Source organism: Orycteropus afer, unplaced genomic scaffold (assembly GCF_000298275.1).
Source record: "Orycteropus afer afer isolate SDZICR_OR568_19922 unplaced genomic scaffold, OryAfe1.0 scaffold00541, whole genome shotgun sequence".
In the NCBI taxonomy this organism is placed as follows: Eukaryota; Metazoa; Chordata; class Mammalia; order Tubulidentata; family Orycteropodidae; genus Orycteropus; species Orycteropus afer.
Window position 1 is genome coordinate 976237 of NW_006922128.1, and position 14475 is coordinate 990711.

Consider the following 14475-nt stretch of genomic DNA (forward strand, 5'->3'; position numbering starts at 1 on the left):
AACAACAACAGGCTGGACCCTTCCTATTCCAGAAATCGGCCCGTAGCCCCCATCAGAAATAGTCTCCTGCCAGGCGTCTCCGGGTAAGTCACCCACTGCCCCCGCGGTGGTGACAGAAGTAGAGACCCCAGCACCGGCCCCGCTGCTCAGCAAGCCAGAGGCAATGAGTGGGTCTCACCTGTTGCCCCAACCGTGGTGCCAGTTCCTGGGACCCCAGAGTGGGCTGAGGAGACAAGATGTCGTGTCTCTGCACCTGGTCCGGCCCTGGCTGAGCCAGGCACCTCAGAGTCCTGTGGGATCCCTAAGGGCTACTCAGAAACCCTCAAAATCCACCCCCCTCAGCTGCCCTAATGTCAGGACGGGCACCCCCCCACCTGCCCTTCCTCTCAGCACCTGGGGCGTGGACAGGCTGCCAGCTGCCTGGAGGTGGCTGCACTGGGACGAGGCCTGGTTTCCAGCTGCACTGATGAAACTATGTCTCTGGACTGTTAAACTCTCCATAAAATTCCCCAAGGAAGTACGGGTGGGGCCAAGAACTGGGCAACAGAGTCCAGCGGCCTGAGTGTGCGTGAGGAGGGCCGTCAGGGCCCCAGCAGACCAGGAGCGCCCGTGAGGCGGCCGATGGTGTCTGCGTGCGGTGGGCTGTGCGCTCGCCTCCGGCAGCGGCCACACAACCCAGTGGATGTGGTGAGCGAGGGGGACCGTGCTCCGAACAGGAGGGTGAACTGCGCAGGGAACGATCCAGTTTGCAAGCAGTCGTGCACAGATGCACACACGCAGCACACACATGGCTGCACACACCCGCACAGGCACGCTCACCTCGTGTGTGTTCTTAAGACGCTGAAGCGCCTCTATCTCCTCAGCTTGTCCCCACCTCACTATCCTGAGCTGCCCACACCCTCCCTGCCCCACGCTCACCTGATCCAAACCCGCCTCCAAAAAGCCCCCTGCCCTCAAGCCCTCCACGGCTACCTGACCTCACGTCTGGGTTCCGACTAGGGCTCCCGGAACAGGGGGCTGCAATCAGGGAGGACGCAGGGGTGCAGGAGAGGGAAAAGCTAAACACCTGGGGCAAGGGGAGGTGCTGGCCCGGTGCAGACAGCCCCTGCGCCCCCAAACCAGGGCCCCGTCGGCGCGATGTGAGCCTTGTTACAATCAAGAAGGGCACACAAAGCCCACGCCCACCCTCGGGGCCTCGCCCTCCTGCAGGAGCGGTCGTCCGTCCGCAGAGGAGCTGTTTTCCCTAACAGCCGGTCACCAGCAGCAACGGCTGCAAATACAAACTGTCCGGGAACAAAGCCTGGGAAAGGCCTGGAGCAGCTGGCGCGAGCACGGGGCGTTCTCCTCGAGTTTGACAATAGCACGCAAGCCCGGCCCCGCCTGGGGCCCGGAGGGGTCTGCCCGTCCTCCCCTGAAGCCCTGAGCGCTAGGGCGCCCATAAGGTGGACCACGAAAGCCCTTCCCACAGCCCCCCTGCAGCCCTGCCGAGGCCCCGCCCCCGGAGCGTCCCTCCGCGAGGTCGCCCCGTCCCCACACCCCCCAACATGTGCTGTGAGCCCGCAGCAGTGCGCAGTGCAGGACCAGGCCCCTGAGGGGAGAAGGTGGGCAGTGCCCGCAAGCTGGCGTCTATCCAACTGGCTCTTCCCTCCGACTGCAGCTGCTGGTCAAGGGGCTGTGCCAGAGGGTCCCAGCCCCAGAGGGTCCCGGCCCCTGGGCTGTGTCACATCCGGACAGCCCCCAGCCCCGCAGGCAACTGGGCCAGGAGGCGCCAACTCCTGTGAACACCGCGGGCTGGCGCCACCCCAGCCGCTCTGGGGACCAGGCACCCCCAGAAGAGCAGGGCCTAGCTAGGCGGCAGTACTCGGTGGTCCGTGCTGTTCCCAGGACGGGGGTGGGGGTGGGGAGTCCACTCCCAGCGCAGCTTGCTCCTCGTGGGCTCCAGGCGGCAGACCCCTCTGCCCGGTGAGGACACAGCCCTCAACACCGAGGCCGTGCCATGAGCTAGACTACACTGCAGCGCCCGCACTCAGAGCCTCCCTGGGCCCCTGCACACACACACACACACACACACACACACACCCCCCGCTGACACCATCCCATCCCACAGAACCCACGCCGGGGCCCAAGGCCAGCCAGAAGGATGGAGAGTTGGGGCGCCCCACCCTGCTCCAGCCAGAAGGCAGCAGCGGCCAGGCTGGCCGGCACAGAGGCTTGGCCCTACCATCTCCCTGCACCGATGGGCCGGGCTCGCACAGACGGCCCTTAGGAAAAGGGAGCCATTCAGAACACGGGCAGGCGAAGGGGTGTCAGGTGTCCTCCCTGGTGGAGAACGACCCCCGGGGCGCTCCCCAGCCGGCACCAGTCACCTGCCGCCCTGGGAGGAGTCACCGTGAGAAGTCCTGGGCGCTGGGACCTGCTCCTTAGGCCACTAGTGTGAAGCCCTTGTTTGACAAAACTGATGGCAGACAGTAAAACGTGCGTGTGTGCGTGCCTCTGTGCACTGGCCACGTGTATCCGTGTGTGCTCTAAGTGTGTGTGTTTTGTATGTGCATGTATGTCTGTATACATGTATATGTGTATGTGTGTGTTTCTGTGTACATATGCATGTGAATGTGTATGAGTGTGCACTGTTGAGTGTGCACATGTGTGTGCACACGGAAGGTTTAGGAATGTGTGAGTATGTATGTGTGTGTGTATACAGTTTGTGCATACGGGTAGGTGTATGCTTTGTGTGTGTGTGTGTCATGCATGTGTGCGTGGGTATTTAGATGCAACCACATATTAGTGTGTGTTTGGATGTGTGTATGTGTGTGTGCTTCTGAGTGTGCATGTGTGGGTGTGTATGTGTGATGTTGTGTGTGAGTGTTGTATATGAATGTGTTTTATGTGACTGCATGTGTGTGGGTGTGGATATTTGTGTGGGGTGTATTATGTGCGTGTGTGCATGTGTCTATTTGAGTGTGCTTATGTATGTTTGAGTGTGTATTCTTATATGTATTTTGTGTATGTTTCACTCTGTGTGTCTGTGTACATGTGTATGTGTACGAGTGTAGGAGCTCTGGTAGCATAGTGGCTAAAGCACTTGACTACTAACCAGAAGGCTGGCGGTTCAAACCCACCAGCCACTCCTCGGAAGGAAAGGTTGGGCAATCCTACTTCCGTAGTGATACTGCCTCGGAAACCCAAGGAGGGGTCGCTATGAGTCGGGGCCGACTTGACGGCACATAACAACAACAACAACAACATGTGTACGAGTGTAGTGTTTGTATGTATGCATGTGTTTGTGAGTGTGTATGAGTGTTTTGCTTCTGCATGTTAGTGTGTATGCATGTGAGTCTGTATGTCAGTGTATGTGTGTGGCATGTCTTTGTGCATGTGTGTTTGCATGTGGGTGGCTGTGTGAGTCTGTATGTTTAAGTGTGTAAGTGTATGTTTAAGTGTTGCATGTGTATGTCAATGTGTTGGCATGCACATGTGTGGGTGGGTGTGCATATGAGTATGTGTAAGTGTTGTGTATGAGTCTGCATGTGTGTGTATGTCAATGTGTGTGAGGGTATGCATATGTGTGAGTGTGTGTACACACGTGTGTGGTCTTTCCTGGTTCTCGGTCGTGTTCGGTGGTTGCCGCAGCCTGGCCCCGTGTGTCTCAGCGCCTGGAAACCCACAGCCTGAAAACTGTGCTGCCGCTCTGTGCGGCCTCCCTGTTCTCGCTAAGCACCACCTGGGAGCTGACGCCGGCCCGGTGATGCCAGTGTGAGCAGGGTGTGAGCTCACTGGAGCAGCCCCGGGGGGCTCGTGGGCACAAGCTGTGCTCAGTGCCTGCCGACCAGCCTGTGTCCTGGTGGGGCCTGGAGGTCGTTGAGGCAAGGTGCAGGGTTCACGGCTGTTCACACGGTTAGCTGAAACTCACTCTGCGGAGGCCATGCTTGTCCCCCACGGGCGGCCCGCACAGCAGCCGTGAGTGCCGGGGCTGCAGACCCTGCCCAGCCAAGGACCGGAAGCCAAGATGCTGCTGAAGCAGCCGAGCCAGGTGGGGCTTCCTCACCTGATTCCATGACCGACCCAAGTGCCGCGCCAACGGGGGACAGACGCACAGCCCGCACTGTGCGGTCAGTGGGCCACCGGCAAAGGGGCCGGGCTCCACGGCGCCGGGGGGTCTCCCGCTGCTGGGGCTGGAGGCTGGTGACTCACCTGCAAAGCAGGAACCGTGCCCCAACTGGCAGCAGACAGGACCCCAGACGCCCAGCAGACACAGACCTGAACATAAACCCAACCTGCAGGACCTCGAGTGCCTGTGAGGAGGGCCCCGACCCGCACCAGCCGCAGGCGGCGAACGAACCAAAGACCCTGATGACTCGGGTGTCACCCACATGCAGAACGCGGTGCCTTTCCGAGGACGGAGGAGAGTGAAGGGACGAGCACAGACTGGGGGGCGCTCTGCACAGAAGCCCGTCTGACAGGGACGCGGGTCCGGAATGCATGAAGACTGCCTGATGGGGAGACGACAAGCACGAGCCAGGTGTTCGCAGCAGGCCTCCCAGCACAGGCAGTGCACAGACGGCCACACACAAAGATGCCCGTCCTGTCTCCAGGGAAACGAACAGTGAGCCACCGGGAGGCTGCCGCACACACCCGTCGGGACAGCTAAGAACTACACCACAAAGACACAGCCACTCCGGGGCTGCACGCATGTGGCTGATGGAGGCGACGTGGCTCCCTGCCTGGAAGACGCCAGGCGGGTCCTGCGTGACGAACGTGCACTGCTCACAGGGCCAGCACCCCGACCCAGGGGGTCTCTCATGGCAGAAAGCACTGTGCTTACGGCCCTGAGCGGCCAGGCCTAGAGCAGCCCGAGGACGCTGTGTCCCTCTGCGGGGACGCCCACACCAGGAACCCCGCTCGGCACCGGAGAGCCCCCGCGGAGGACGGGTTGGGGGCTCTGCCCGAGGCAGAAGCTGCATTGGATTGGGGGGATCCCGTGCTTTATGCACCCTAGGGACACTCCCACCACCAGGACGAGCGCAGAGCTGTGGCGGGGCGGGGCAGAGGGAGCACCCTCGTGGCCCTCACGCCAAGGGCTCAAGGAGGGGCCAGTGTGTTCAGGGCCTTGTGCTATGGGACACCCTGGGTCCGAGGGTGAGAGGGCACCATGGGGACAAAGGGAGACTCAGGATGACCAGGCACAGCCTCCTGGAACATTCCAGAACCATCTGTTCTAAGAGGTGGCGGATAGTGTTTGGGGGTGGGGGCTGCATGATTTGGGGGACAGGAGCATCTCTGGGGGGTGGCCCTTGAGCTGAGATCTGAGAGGACAGCCCTACGCCCCAGACTGTCCCTGGGTGACCAGGGTGGTATCTGAGTAGCGTTCTTCAGATGCCCTGAGCCACCCTGGGCAGCTGTGGGCCCAGGGACGCTGCATCACAGATGGCTGTGGGCCTGGGGGCATGGTCCCAGGGGTGCCCTGCGGCTCAGGCCACGGCACGGGAGGAGGTGGAGGACGGTCTGCCCCTGTGAGCGGGCCCAGGACACCAAGGGCTGCCACATGTCCTCTCAGCCCCGCTGGACTATCAAAGGCACCCCTGTTCCTGCCCCTGGCCCTGCCTGGGCTGACATGCGGACACCAGGCCTGACCCCGTGCCCATGCTGCCCACCCGGTGCAGGGCCTCCCCATGCAGCACCAGGCACCGCCAGCGTGAGTCACTGGGGCCCGGGTGCAGGCACCAGATGTGGGGGTGGCAGGCGCACAGCCCTCCCGGCCCATCTGCACTGGCGCCCCCGACGGGGGGATGCGTGCACGGTCTCCGCCACGGTGCTGGAAGCAGCCAAGGCCCGCACACACCTCCCCCCTCCCCCGGCTGTGGGCCTGGAGTGGCCCTGGAGCTGGAGGGGACAATACGGGCCAGTCCCCCAGAGACACTTAATGGCATTACAGTGCTCTTGGTGACAGAGCCAGCTTGTTCTGCAAAGTCAATTAGAACTTGAGAGTTTTCTCCACACAATGGGGCCCCCCAGCCACCCCTCCCTCCCATCCCGCCACTGTCCCCCTGGGAAGACAGCAGCTTTGTCTGACAGAGGAGGGTGAGGCCGTCACACACACACACACACACACACACACACACACACCCGCTGCCCCTGAACTAGCATTTGCTTGCTCCCCATGCCCTGCCCCCCATCCCCCAGGACCACCCAGAGCAGACAGGCCCTAGGAACCCTGCACCCAGGGTGGGGGAGGGGCCCACCTGCACCCAGTGCTGCCCCAGCCGCCTCCACGGCTCCGGACGGCCTCAAGGGCCCTCCAGAAAGCAGGGCAAGGTGCTGGGCTGGCCCACATGCAAGGTCAAGCCAGGGGTCTTGGACAATTGGGCACAAACCCCTCATGGGTCTGAAGGAGGTGGCCAGGCTCAAAGGCCAGTAAGACTGTGGCCCAGAGCAGGCCTGGGCGGCCCCACACAGGCGACCGTGATCTGGGGACCCGGGGGGAGGCAAGGGGCAGAGGACCCCCTGCCTGTTTAAGGGGCTGCTGCCGCTACCGGGCATGACCCCCAGGCACCACCTCCCACTGCTCTGGCTGACACGTGGGTGGGCCTGCCCCAGCCAGCAAGGGGTGGGCTGGGCTTCCGGAGCCTTGCAGGGCAGCCCCTCTGAAGTCTCTCCTCATGGACACCCGCAGCCCCACTATGACCTCCGGCCCCTGCAAGGTCTCATGTGCCGGCCACAGCATAGTGGGATCATGATCCCCATCTTCACTACTGAGTGACAGTCCTTCCCATGAGATCAGGTCCCCAACATCCCCTGCTAGAGGTGAGCACTCGAATGCCTGTGTGAATGAATGAGTGAGTGAACGGACGAGCGGGACATGGCTCTGAGGCACTGCTCTGTCCACTCCCCCGGTCAGCAAGCCGCCTCTGAGGTGCCACTCGGACCTGCACTCACCTGGGGGTGCCCAGCCTGGACACCCCTCCCCTAACAGCTGCCCCAGTGGCCGCGCAAACAGCCAACATCTCCATCCTCGGTCCATGTGACTGGGTGGGGGGGTGGTCAGCAAGGTGCACCTGCTTGTCCTGTCCTGTGTCACTGCTGTAGGGGATGGAGGGGCTGGTCACCAGGGACACCCTCACCCAAGCCCAGGCACACTGTAGGAGGCCTGGGGTGCCCTACCACGAGCCCCCACCGGGTGGCTTCACACAGCGGGAGGGTGGTCCTTCTCTGCCCTGGAGCCAGGCTGTGTCACTGTGTCCCCTCTCCCAGCTGCTGGGGGTCCCCGGCATCCCCTGGCCATGGCCACATCACTCCATCTCGGCACTGTCTTCACACATGTCCTCCCTCCACGTCTCTGTCATTGGTCAGGGCTACCAACACTTCAGGTTTCTCATCTTGACCCCCGACTTCACACCTGCAAAGGCCCTGTGTCCAAAGCAGGCCACCCAGGGTCTGGGCGAGGTTGTGGGTTATGTCTTCAGGACACACCAGCCCCTCCGCATGCCTGCTGCAGGGGAGCGGTGGCTGGGAGAGGCTGGCCGCCCTCCTAGAAAGCTCTGTGCCCGGCCAGGGACAGCCTCTGGCCATGACCTGTTCACGCTGTCGGCGGGTGGAGGTGGGGACCCACGCTGACCACCACTGGTGGTCAGTGAACAGGCCCCCCCTCTGACAGAGGGGCCTTCCCTGAGGAATGTTCTAGAGAAGAGGGCCCCCCACCTTGCAGCCCAGGCAGAGAGGGGAAGGGCAGGCCAGAGTGCAGAGAGCCGTTCCCCGTGGGTCCCCAGTGAGAGGCACACAGGGCGCCTCCCCCACAGACTCTGTGGCCCTGTCCTGGTGGACGAGCCCTGCCAGCAACTGGCGGCACCATTGGTCAGAGCACGCCCCGCCTTCCACAGGAGGGTGCCGAAGAGGCAGCCCCATGCCGAGGGCTCTGAAGCCAGTCCCCCAGCTGCTGGTCAGACCTGAGGGGGGTGGTAGGCGAAGGTGTGCAGTGTGCCGGGAGGGGGCGACAGGCGTGGGCGTCAGGAAGGGCACAGTGTCAGATACGAGGCGTGCAGGGACCAGTGTGTGACAGAGGAGTGGCCGCCGAGGGCGAGGGCACAGGATGGTCGGGAACGTGGCCCAGGGAGGCGGGGGGGAGACCCACAGTGGGCAGTGCTGGCAGTAACTGCAGGCCCGTCTGAGGCCCCAGTGGAGAAGGACAGAGGGCAGGGGCAGCTTCACGACTGAGGGGCAGCTCCTAGGGTGACAAGTGCCCCCGGGGGTCCCCTGGGGACAAAGCTTCTTCCAGAAAAGCCTTCCTGTGACCTCGGTCTGTGTCTGCCACCCACAAGAGAGGCCTGGAGGCATGTGAGTTAAACATTTACCTCAAGTAGACACACGCCCTGGAGAGAACAATCATGGGAGAAGGAAGGGCTGCTTATGCACAGGGAGACAGCTCAGGAGGCAGAAGAGTATGAAGGGATGGACACTGGGAGGAGGTAACTATGGGGAGGAAGTGGGAGGGGAGCTGCTGCATTGTAAATTTTGGTCAATGACATGAGACAAAGTATATGTGAACTGCTGTATGAAAAGTGAATTTGCTCTGTAAATCTTCACCCAAATCCTAATAAATAAATAAATAAATAAATAAATAAAGAGAGGCCTGGAGGGCCCCTGGGCGTGGCCATTATTCTGGTCACTCCTCCGGTCACCTCTCCAGCCTCTCAGGTGGAGCAGCCCTCCAGTCCGTCCCTCAGTGACCCCTCTGGTCACTCCAGCCACCGTGAACACGGTCACTCCCCTGGTCACTGCCCCGGCCACAGGGATGGTCACAGGTACGGTTTACTCAACACCCCCCTCGGCGTGAGCTGGAACCTGCCTGCCGCAGACCCTCAACGCTCCCTGCTTTAAGCTTCCCGGGTGGGTCCGTGGTGGCCTCCTGACCATGCCGAGGGCGACACACAGTGGCAGAGCGGCCTGCAGCGCCGGGCAGACGCGCCACGCGCCACGTGCCACGCGCCACGCGCCAGCCCCTGCAGTTCTGCTCTGTCCTCTAGGGGCGCTCAGCGGCCGTGGGGTTGCTTTGCTGGGTTTGGTCTGTGTCTGCAGAGCAACCAGCGTGACGGGACCCAGTGGCAGGGGCGTGGGCGTAGCCCGATGAGCCCCACCCTGAGCCTGCCAGGTCAGCAGCCGGGCCACCAGCCCCCAGAGGGGCCCCTCCAGCCCAAGCTCTGATCCAACCACCCCAAGGCCACTGACCTAAAGGCAGGGAAGGCAAGTGCAGTTCCCCCTGCTCCCAGGCAGGCCTCCCACCCACGAGGCTGGGACCCCCAAAGTGCCAGGTGACGTGCACCCAACCCCCCCAGAAGCGGCCCATATGGGCTGAAGGGAAGCAGCCAGGCAGAACCTCAGGGGCCATACCACCCAGACATACAGACACACACACTGACAGGCAGACACACAGACAACACAGACGCAACAGGACAGACACACAGACTCAACAGTCAGGCCCAACACACACCCAACAGACAGACACACAGACTCAGCACTCAGACCCAACACAGACACACAGACAGACTCGCAGGCAAACTCAACGCTCAGACTCAGCACCGACAGACAGACACACAGACGGCGGAGGGTGGAGAGTACTCGCTGCACCCCGGGGCTCCTGCTTTGGCCTCGGAGCCGCACAAGTTCCTGTTTGAAGCCTCCCGCCGCCAGTTCCCACGGGGCGGGCAGAGGCGTCCTGTCCTGGTCAGAGCAGCCAGGACGCAAAGCTCCGGGAGGATTGCAGAAACTTTGTTTAAAGTTTACACATAGTAACATCACAACAAACAGACGCTGCCATGACGACAGGGTCCAAACAGAGGCCAGCGGGTATCCGGGGCTGGCGTCGGGCCCGGAGCCACGGCAACCAGCCGTCAACAAAGCAAGTGACCAGCCATCAGGCATGTCACAGGGCATGTCAGGCAGCACCCACACTGGCCCATCAAGGCCTGCCACGCCCCTGGGCAGGGCAAGTGTGTTTCTGCCACCCTGAGACCAGGGGAGGCCCCAGTGGCCTCAGGCATCACGTCCCGGGGCACCCAACACCAGAGGTCACAGCTGTCACACAGCTCAGGGGCGAACCGGCCCTGGCCAGGCCACCCTGGGAAACCCCACTCCAAACTACCAAAGTGAAATAGCCCCTCCTGCCCCTTGTCCCCTGCCCCCCGACCTGGTGACCTTGCTCGGTACTCCACCTCCTCCAGCAGGGCCCCATGCACTGCGGTCCTGGGCCCCACCATCCCAGACACCCTCGGGGCCCTCTCTAGTGTACCATCCCAACCACAATGACCACACACCCACCTGCTGAGGGTGCTAGAACGTTAGTTCTGCTTGTGTGTGCATGCATGTGTACATATGTGTGCATGTATGTACAGTCCCCGTGTCCACGTGCACAAGCTTGTGTGCACATGTGCACGCAGGTGTGTGCATGTGTATACTGTGTGCGTGTGTGGGTGTCTGCATGTGCATGGATGTGTGTGCATGCAATGTGTGTGCACTGTGCATATCTATGAATGCGTGCAGATGTATGAGGCATGTATGTACATGTGTATACACCAGCACACATGTGCATGCGCTGCATGTGCGTGCATGTTTGTGTGTGGTACAGCCTGAAGGCAATCTGCAGCAGGAATTGTGGGCGATGGTAAGAACACTGGCATCAACACTCGCCCCAACACAGTGCAAGCTTGAGAATGAACAGGGCCGTGTAGTCAGGGCGAGGAGCTGCAGCAAAGCCGTCCTGCCTGGACCTGCCCAGCTCTGGGAATCCTGGCCCCGGCGGCAAGCCCTGTGCATCCCGGCGAGCGGGGACGGCGGCCCGGGACGGGGATGTGCCAAGCGCATGCACCGCCCTCGTGGTCCGTGGCTACATGGCTGGCCTAGCTGCCTCTCTGGGAGAGCGTGGTGGGGGCGTCTGTGTAGCCAGGTGGTGGCCGTGGACACCAGCGCCCCCACCCGTCCGTACAGCATCCTTAGTGCCTGTGTGGGACTGAGCCACCAGGGCTCAGGTGGGCGGCCTGCACATGCTACCGGGCCGTCCGCTAACACCCACATCCTGACGCCAAGTGAGCGACGAGGCTGAGTGCCCCCCACACCCGGCTCCCAGAGGCCGGGGGTCCCCATCCCCAAGGAGCCCAGGAAGGCAAGTCAAGACCTCAGCCTCAGGCAACCATGGGGGCCTGTGGCCACAGACCCGCCCCCCGGCTGCTCGGGAAGGCTGAAGGACTCAGGGAGACTGCTTATCCACAGGCTTCCTCAGGAAAACCTGGTGCCCAGATCCCCACAGCCCCCAGCCCGGAGACACCAGGGAAGAATCAGAGCTAGAACCCCCACTGTACTCGGGAGATGCCCAGGGCGGCCCTGCCGGCGCCTCCACTGCAAGGGCACGGCACCTGCGGCTGCAGCTGTTGTCCTGGGGCTTGTCCGGAGGCTGATCCCTTCCAGCACTGCTCCTGGCCCAGGGACCCCACCTCCCCCGGCCCAGGGGCCCCACCTCACCTGGACCACAAACCCCACCTCCCCCGGCCCAGGGACTCCACCCTCACCTGAGACCAGAGACCTGACCTCACCTGAGACTAGAGACCCTGACCTCACCTGAGACCAGAGACCCCAAGCTCATGTGAGACTACAGGCCCCCCTCAGCAGGACAAGGGACCCACTGTGCCCACGAGCTCCCAGGCCTGGCATGGGTCCCGGTGTCCTGGCTATGGCTGTGCCTTCTGGCAGCAGAACCTCTCGAGTAACCCCGACTGTGCCTCCCCTTTTGAAAGCATTCCCCCTTTTTAAGGACAGTGTGAACCGGAAGTCCTGTTTGTTTACTGAGGAAACTCTAACATACACTCAGGCAGCAAGCAAAGAATTCCTGCCTGGAGAACTGGCACGGAGCCAAGCACTGCCGGGGTGTCAGAGCCTGCCGATGCTTCTAGATTGTTCTCTCCCTAACCACAACCACCACCTGTGAATGTGGAGACAGAGCTGCATGTGTGTGCACATGTGTGCAACACCCGTAAACACACACGCTCACACCTATGTGGGCAAAACGCGTTCCTGGGCCAGGAGGTCAAACGTGCTCCGTCACGTGAAACCGAGCCCACCCTACCACCGCCTCCTGGAGCTGCAGGCAGACAGTGGGTGTCAGGGATGGTGGGGCGAGCCAGCATGGATGTGTGCTCGGGCCACCCCACCTCCTATGGCCATACAGCCTGCACGGCTGCTTTCCCGCCAGCCTCTCAAGGGCTGCGGGGCCCACAGGAGCAGAATCACCTGTTGCCCACATGTCCCCACAGCATCAGTGGGAAACCAAGGGCTGAAAAGCCTGGGGACCCACCCCAGCCAACGTCACACCCCTTCCAGCATGGCTTTCCAAAGACATGCACCACACACGTGACAGCACAGGGAGAAGCAGCCAGAGGGAGGCCGCCCCACCTCGGGCAGATGCCTGGGCCACCACCCAAGCGGAGGTGGTCAACTCACACCCAGCCCCAACCATGCCATAAAGCCAGGGACCCTCAATCAACTCACACCCAGCCCCAATGCCACGTCACAAAGTCAAGGACTCATGATCGGTTCAAACACAACGACCCACAAAGCCAGGAACCTGTGGGCCAGCCCCAGGCATCATGAAAGAGCATGACCCATTCTCCTGAGGGAACCCCCGGGTGTGGCCCTATCCCACCCACATACCTGCAGTACCCCCGGGTGTGGCCCCTCCTCCCACCCAGGCACCTGTGGGACTCCCACAGTGGGACACTCGTCCCCACCTACACACTGGTGGGACCCCCCAGGGGGTGTTCCTTTCCCCCCACACATGCCCATGTGACCCCCGGGGTGCAGCCCTGTCCATCTCACCAGCCTGGCCCCTTTCAGAACCGAGGCCGTGAAGGAGAGGGGGCAGGGTATCTGAGGTGAGAAACAACTAATAAGCCAGATGCAGCGTGTCCAACTCAGGACGCACGGCCAAGCAGCATGAACGAAGCGGGGACAAGCACGTCACTCCAGCAACACGGAGACTGTGACAGGGTGGCTGTGACTCTCAGGTGTGACCATGGAGCTGAGGAAGTAAGGTGACACCCTTGTGCTTCAGAGACACTGTGAAGTGTGCGGGGCAGGGGGGCGTAACACCACAACTTACCCTAAATTTCCAGGTCAAGGATGCACGAACTGGCACACACACGCACACACAGACACAAGCACACACACAAAGGTACAATGCACACACACTACACATGTGTACATGTACATGCACACATGAGACAAGCAGACGTGCTACACATGTACACAGACATGCACACAGGAGATAAGCACACACGAACACACTACATGTGTAGATAGATATACACACATGCATACATGTAACACATGTACACACACATACAGGAGACAAGCACACATGCACGCACACACCACACACAGGGATACACATGCACACTTATGCACACACACAAGAACACGCCTGCCCGCTGGGACACACTGCACACACATACACCACACAGGGCACAATGCTAGTGGCTGCAGAAGCACTGGGGCAGACACACTGCCCTGAACCTTGTCTTCACCTCCCCGCATGTGGACACTTTCACAGTAAGACGGGGGCAGAGTGGCAGGACAGGTAGCAGGGCCCCGCTGCATTGGGGTGTCCGTGGCAGGACAGGCAGCAGGGCCCCACCACGTTGGAGCACCCACGGGAGAAAGGGGCAGCAGGCCCCGCCATGCTGGGGTGCCCCCTGGCCAGCCCCGCACTCACTTAATCTTGCTGAAGACGATGTCCACGTCGGTGACGGTCACGTTCTTGCCGTCGATGACCTGGCAGTCCCGGCACAGCTTGGACCAGTTCTTGCCGTGCATCTCGCGGCCCGTGGCCCGTGGGTCCCCGTGCACTGCGAACCTGCGGAAGGCCTCCTCCAGGGCGCTGAGCTCTGGGGCCGCTGCCGCACCCTCCAGGGCGCCTTCCGACTCCTGCGAGAGCCGCTTGGCTGCTCTGTCCCTCGCAGGGTCCCCTGGAGACTTGGGGGGCGTCTTGTTGGCTGCCTTGGTGGGCTTGGCCTTGCTGTCGGCCATGCTGTGGGGAGGGGGAAGAGAAGGGTCATGGGCTCGTCCCATAGGCGCTCGGACAGACCAGGGGTGAGACACCAGACAGGAGAGATCTCCGGCCAGTACCCTGCCCCCGGCCCTCCTTGGCCCAGCTCCTAGTCAGCAGGAGGGTGCCAGCCAGCTGCCTGCTGGGCACGCAGGACAGAGGTGCCGCACCCTCCCAGCACCCACACCCCCACCACTGATGGGGCACCACTGGGCAACGTGCAGGCCCACCCCCAGGGTCCCTAGTACCCAGACCCCTCACTCATCTCTGCCCCACTGTCCCTCCCTACAGGAGCCTGTGGCCCCCCCCGGGCAGCCATGGGTGCCGTGAGGAGGTAGGTGTGAGGCTGCCTGCAGAGGTCACTGGGAGGGGAGCCTGCATGTGTGCGTGCA

The 14475-nt window shown here is 62.0% G+C and overlaps 1 protein-coding gene across 1 annotated transcript in view; it reads right to left on the reverse strand.

Annotated features, from left to right (window-relative positions):
• Positions 1–14064, reverse strand: part of LOC103209893 (tubulin polymerization promoting protein) — an 18813-nt gene extending 4749 nt beyond the window's left edge. The window contains exon 1 of the mRNA XM_007955796.2: positions 13751–14064. Coding sequence (XP_007953987.1) covers positions 13751–14064 — 314 coding nt within the window. The remainder of the gene's footprint in view (positions 1–13750) is intronic.
• Between the last annotated feature and the right edge of the window lie 411 nt (positions 14065–14475).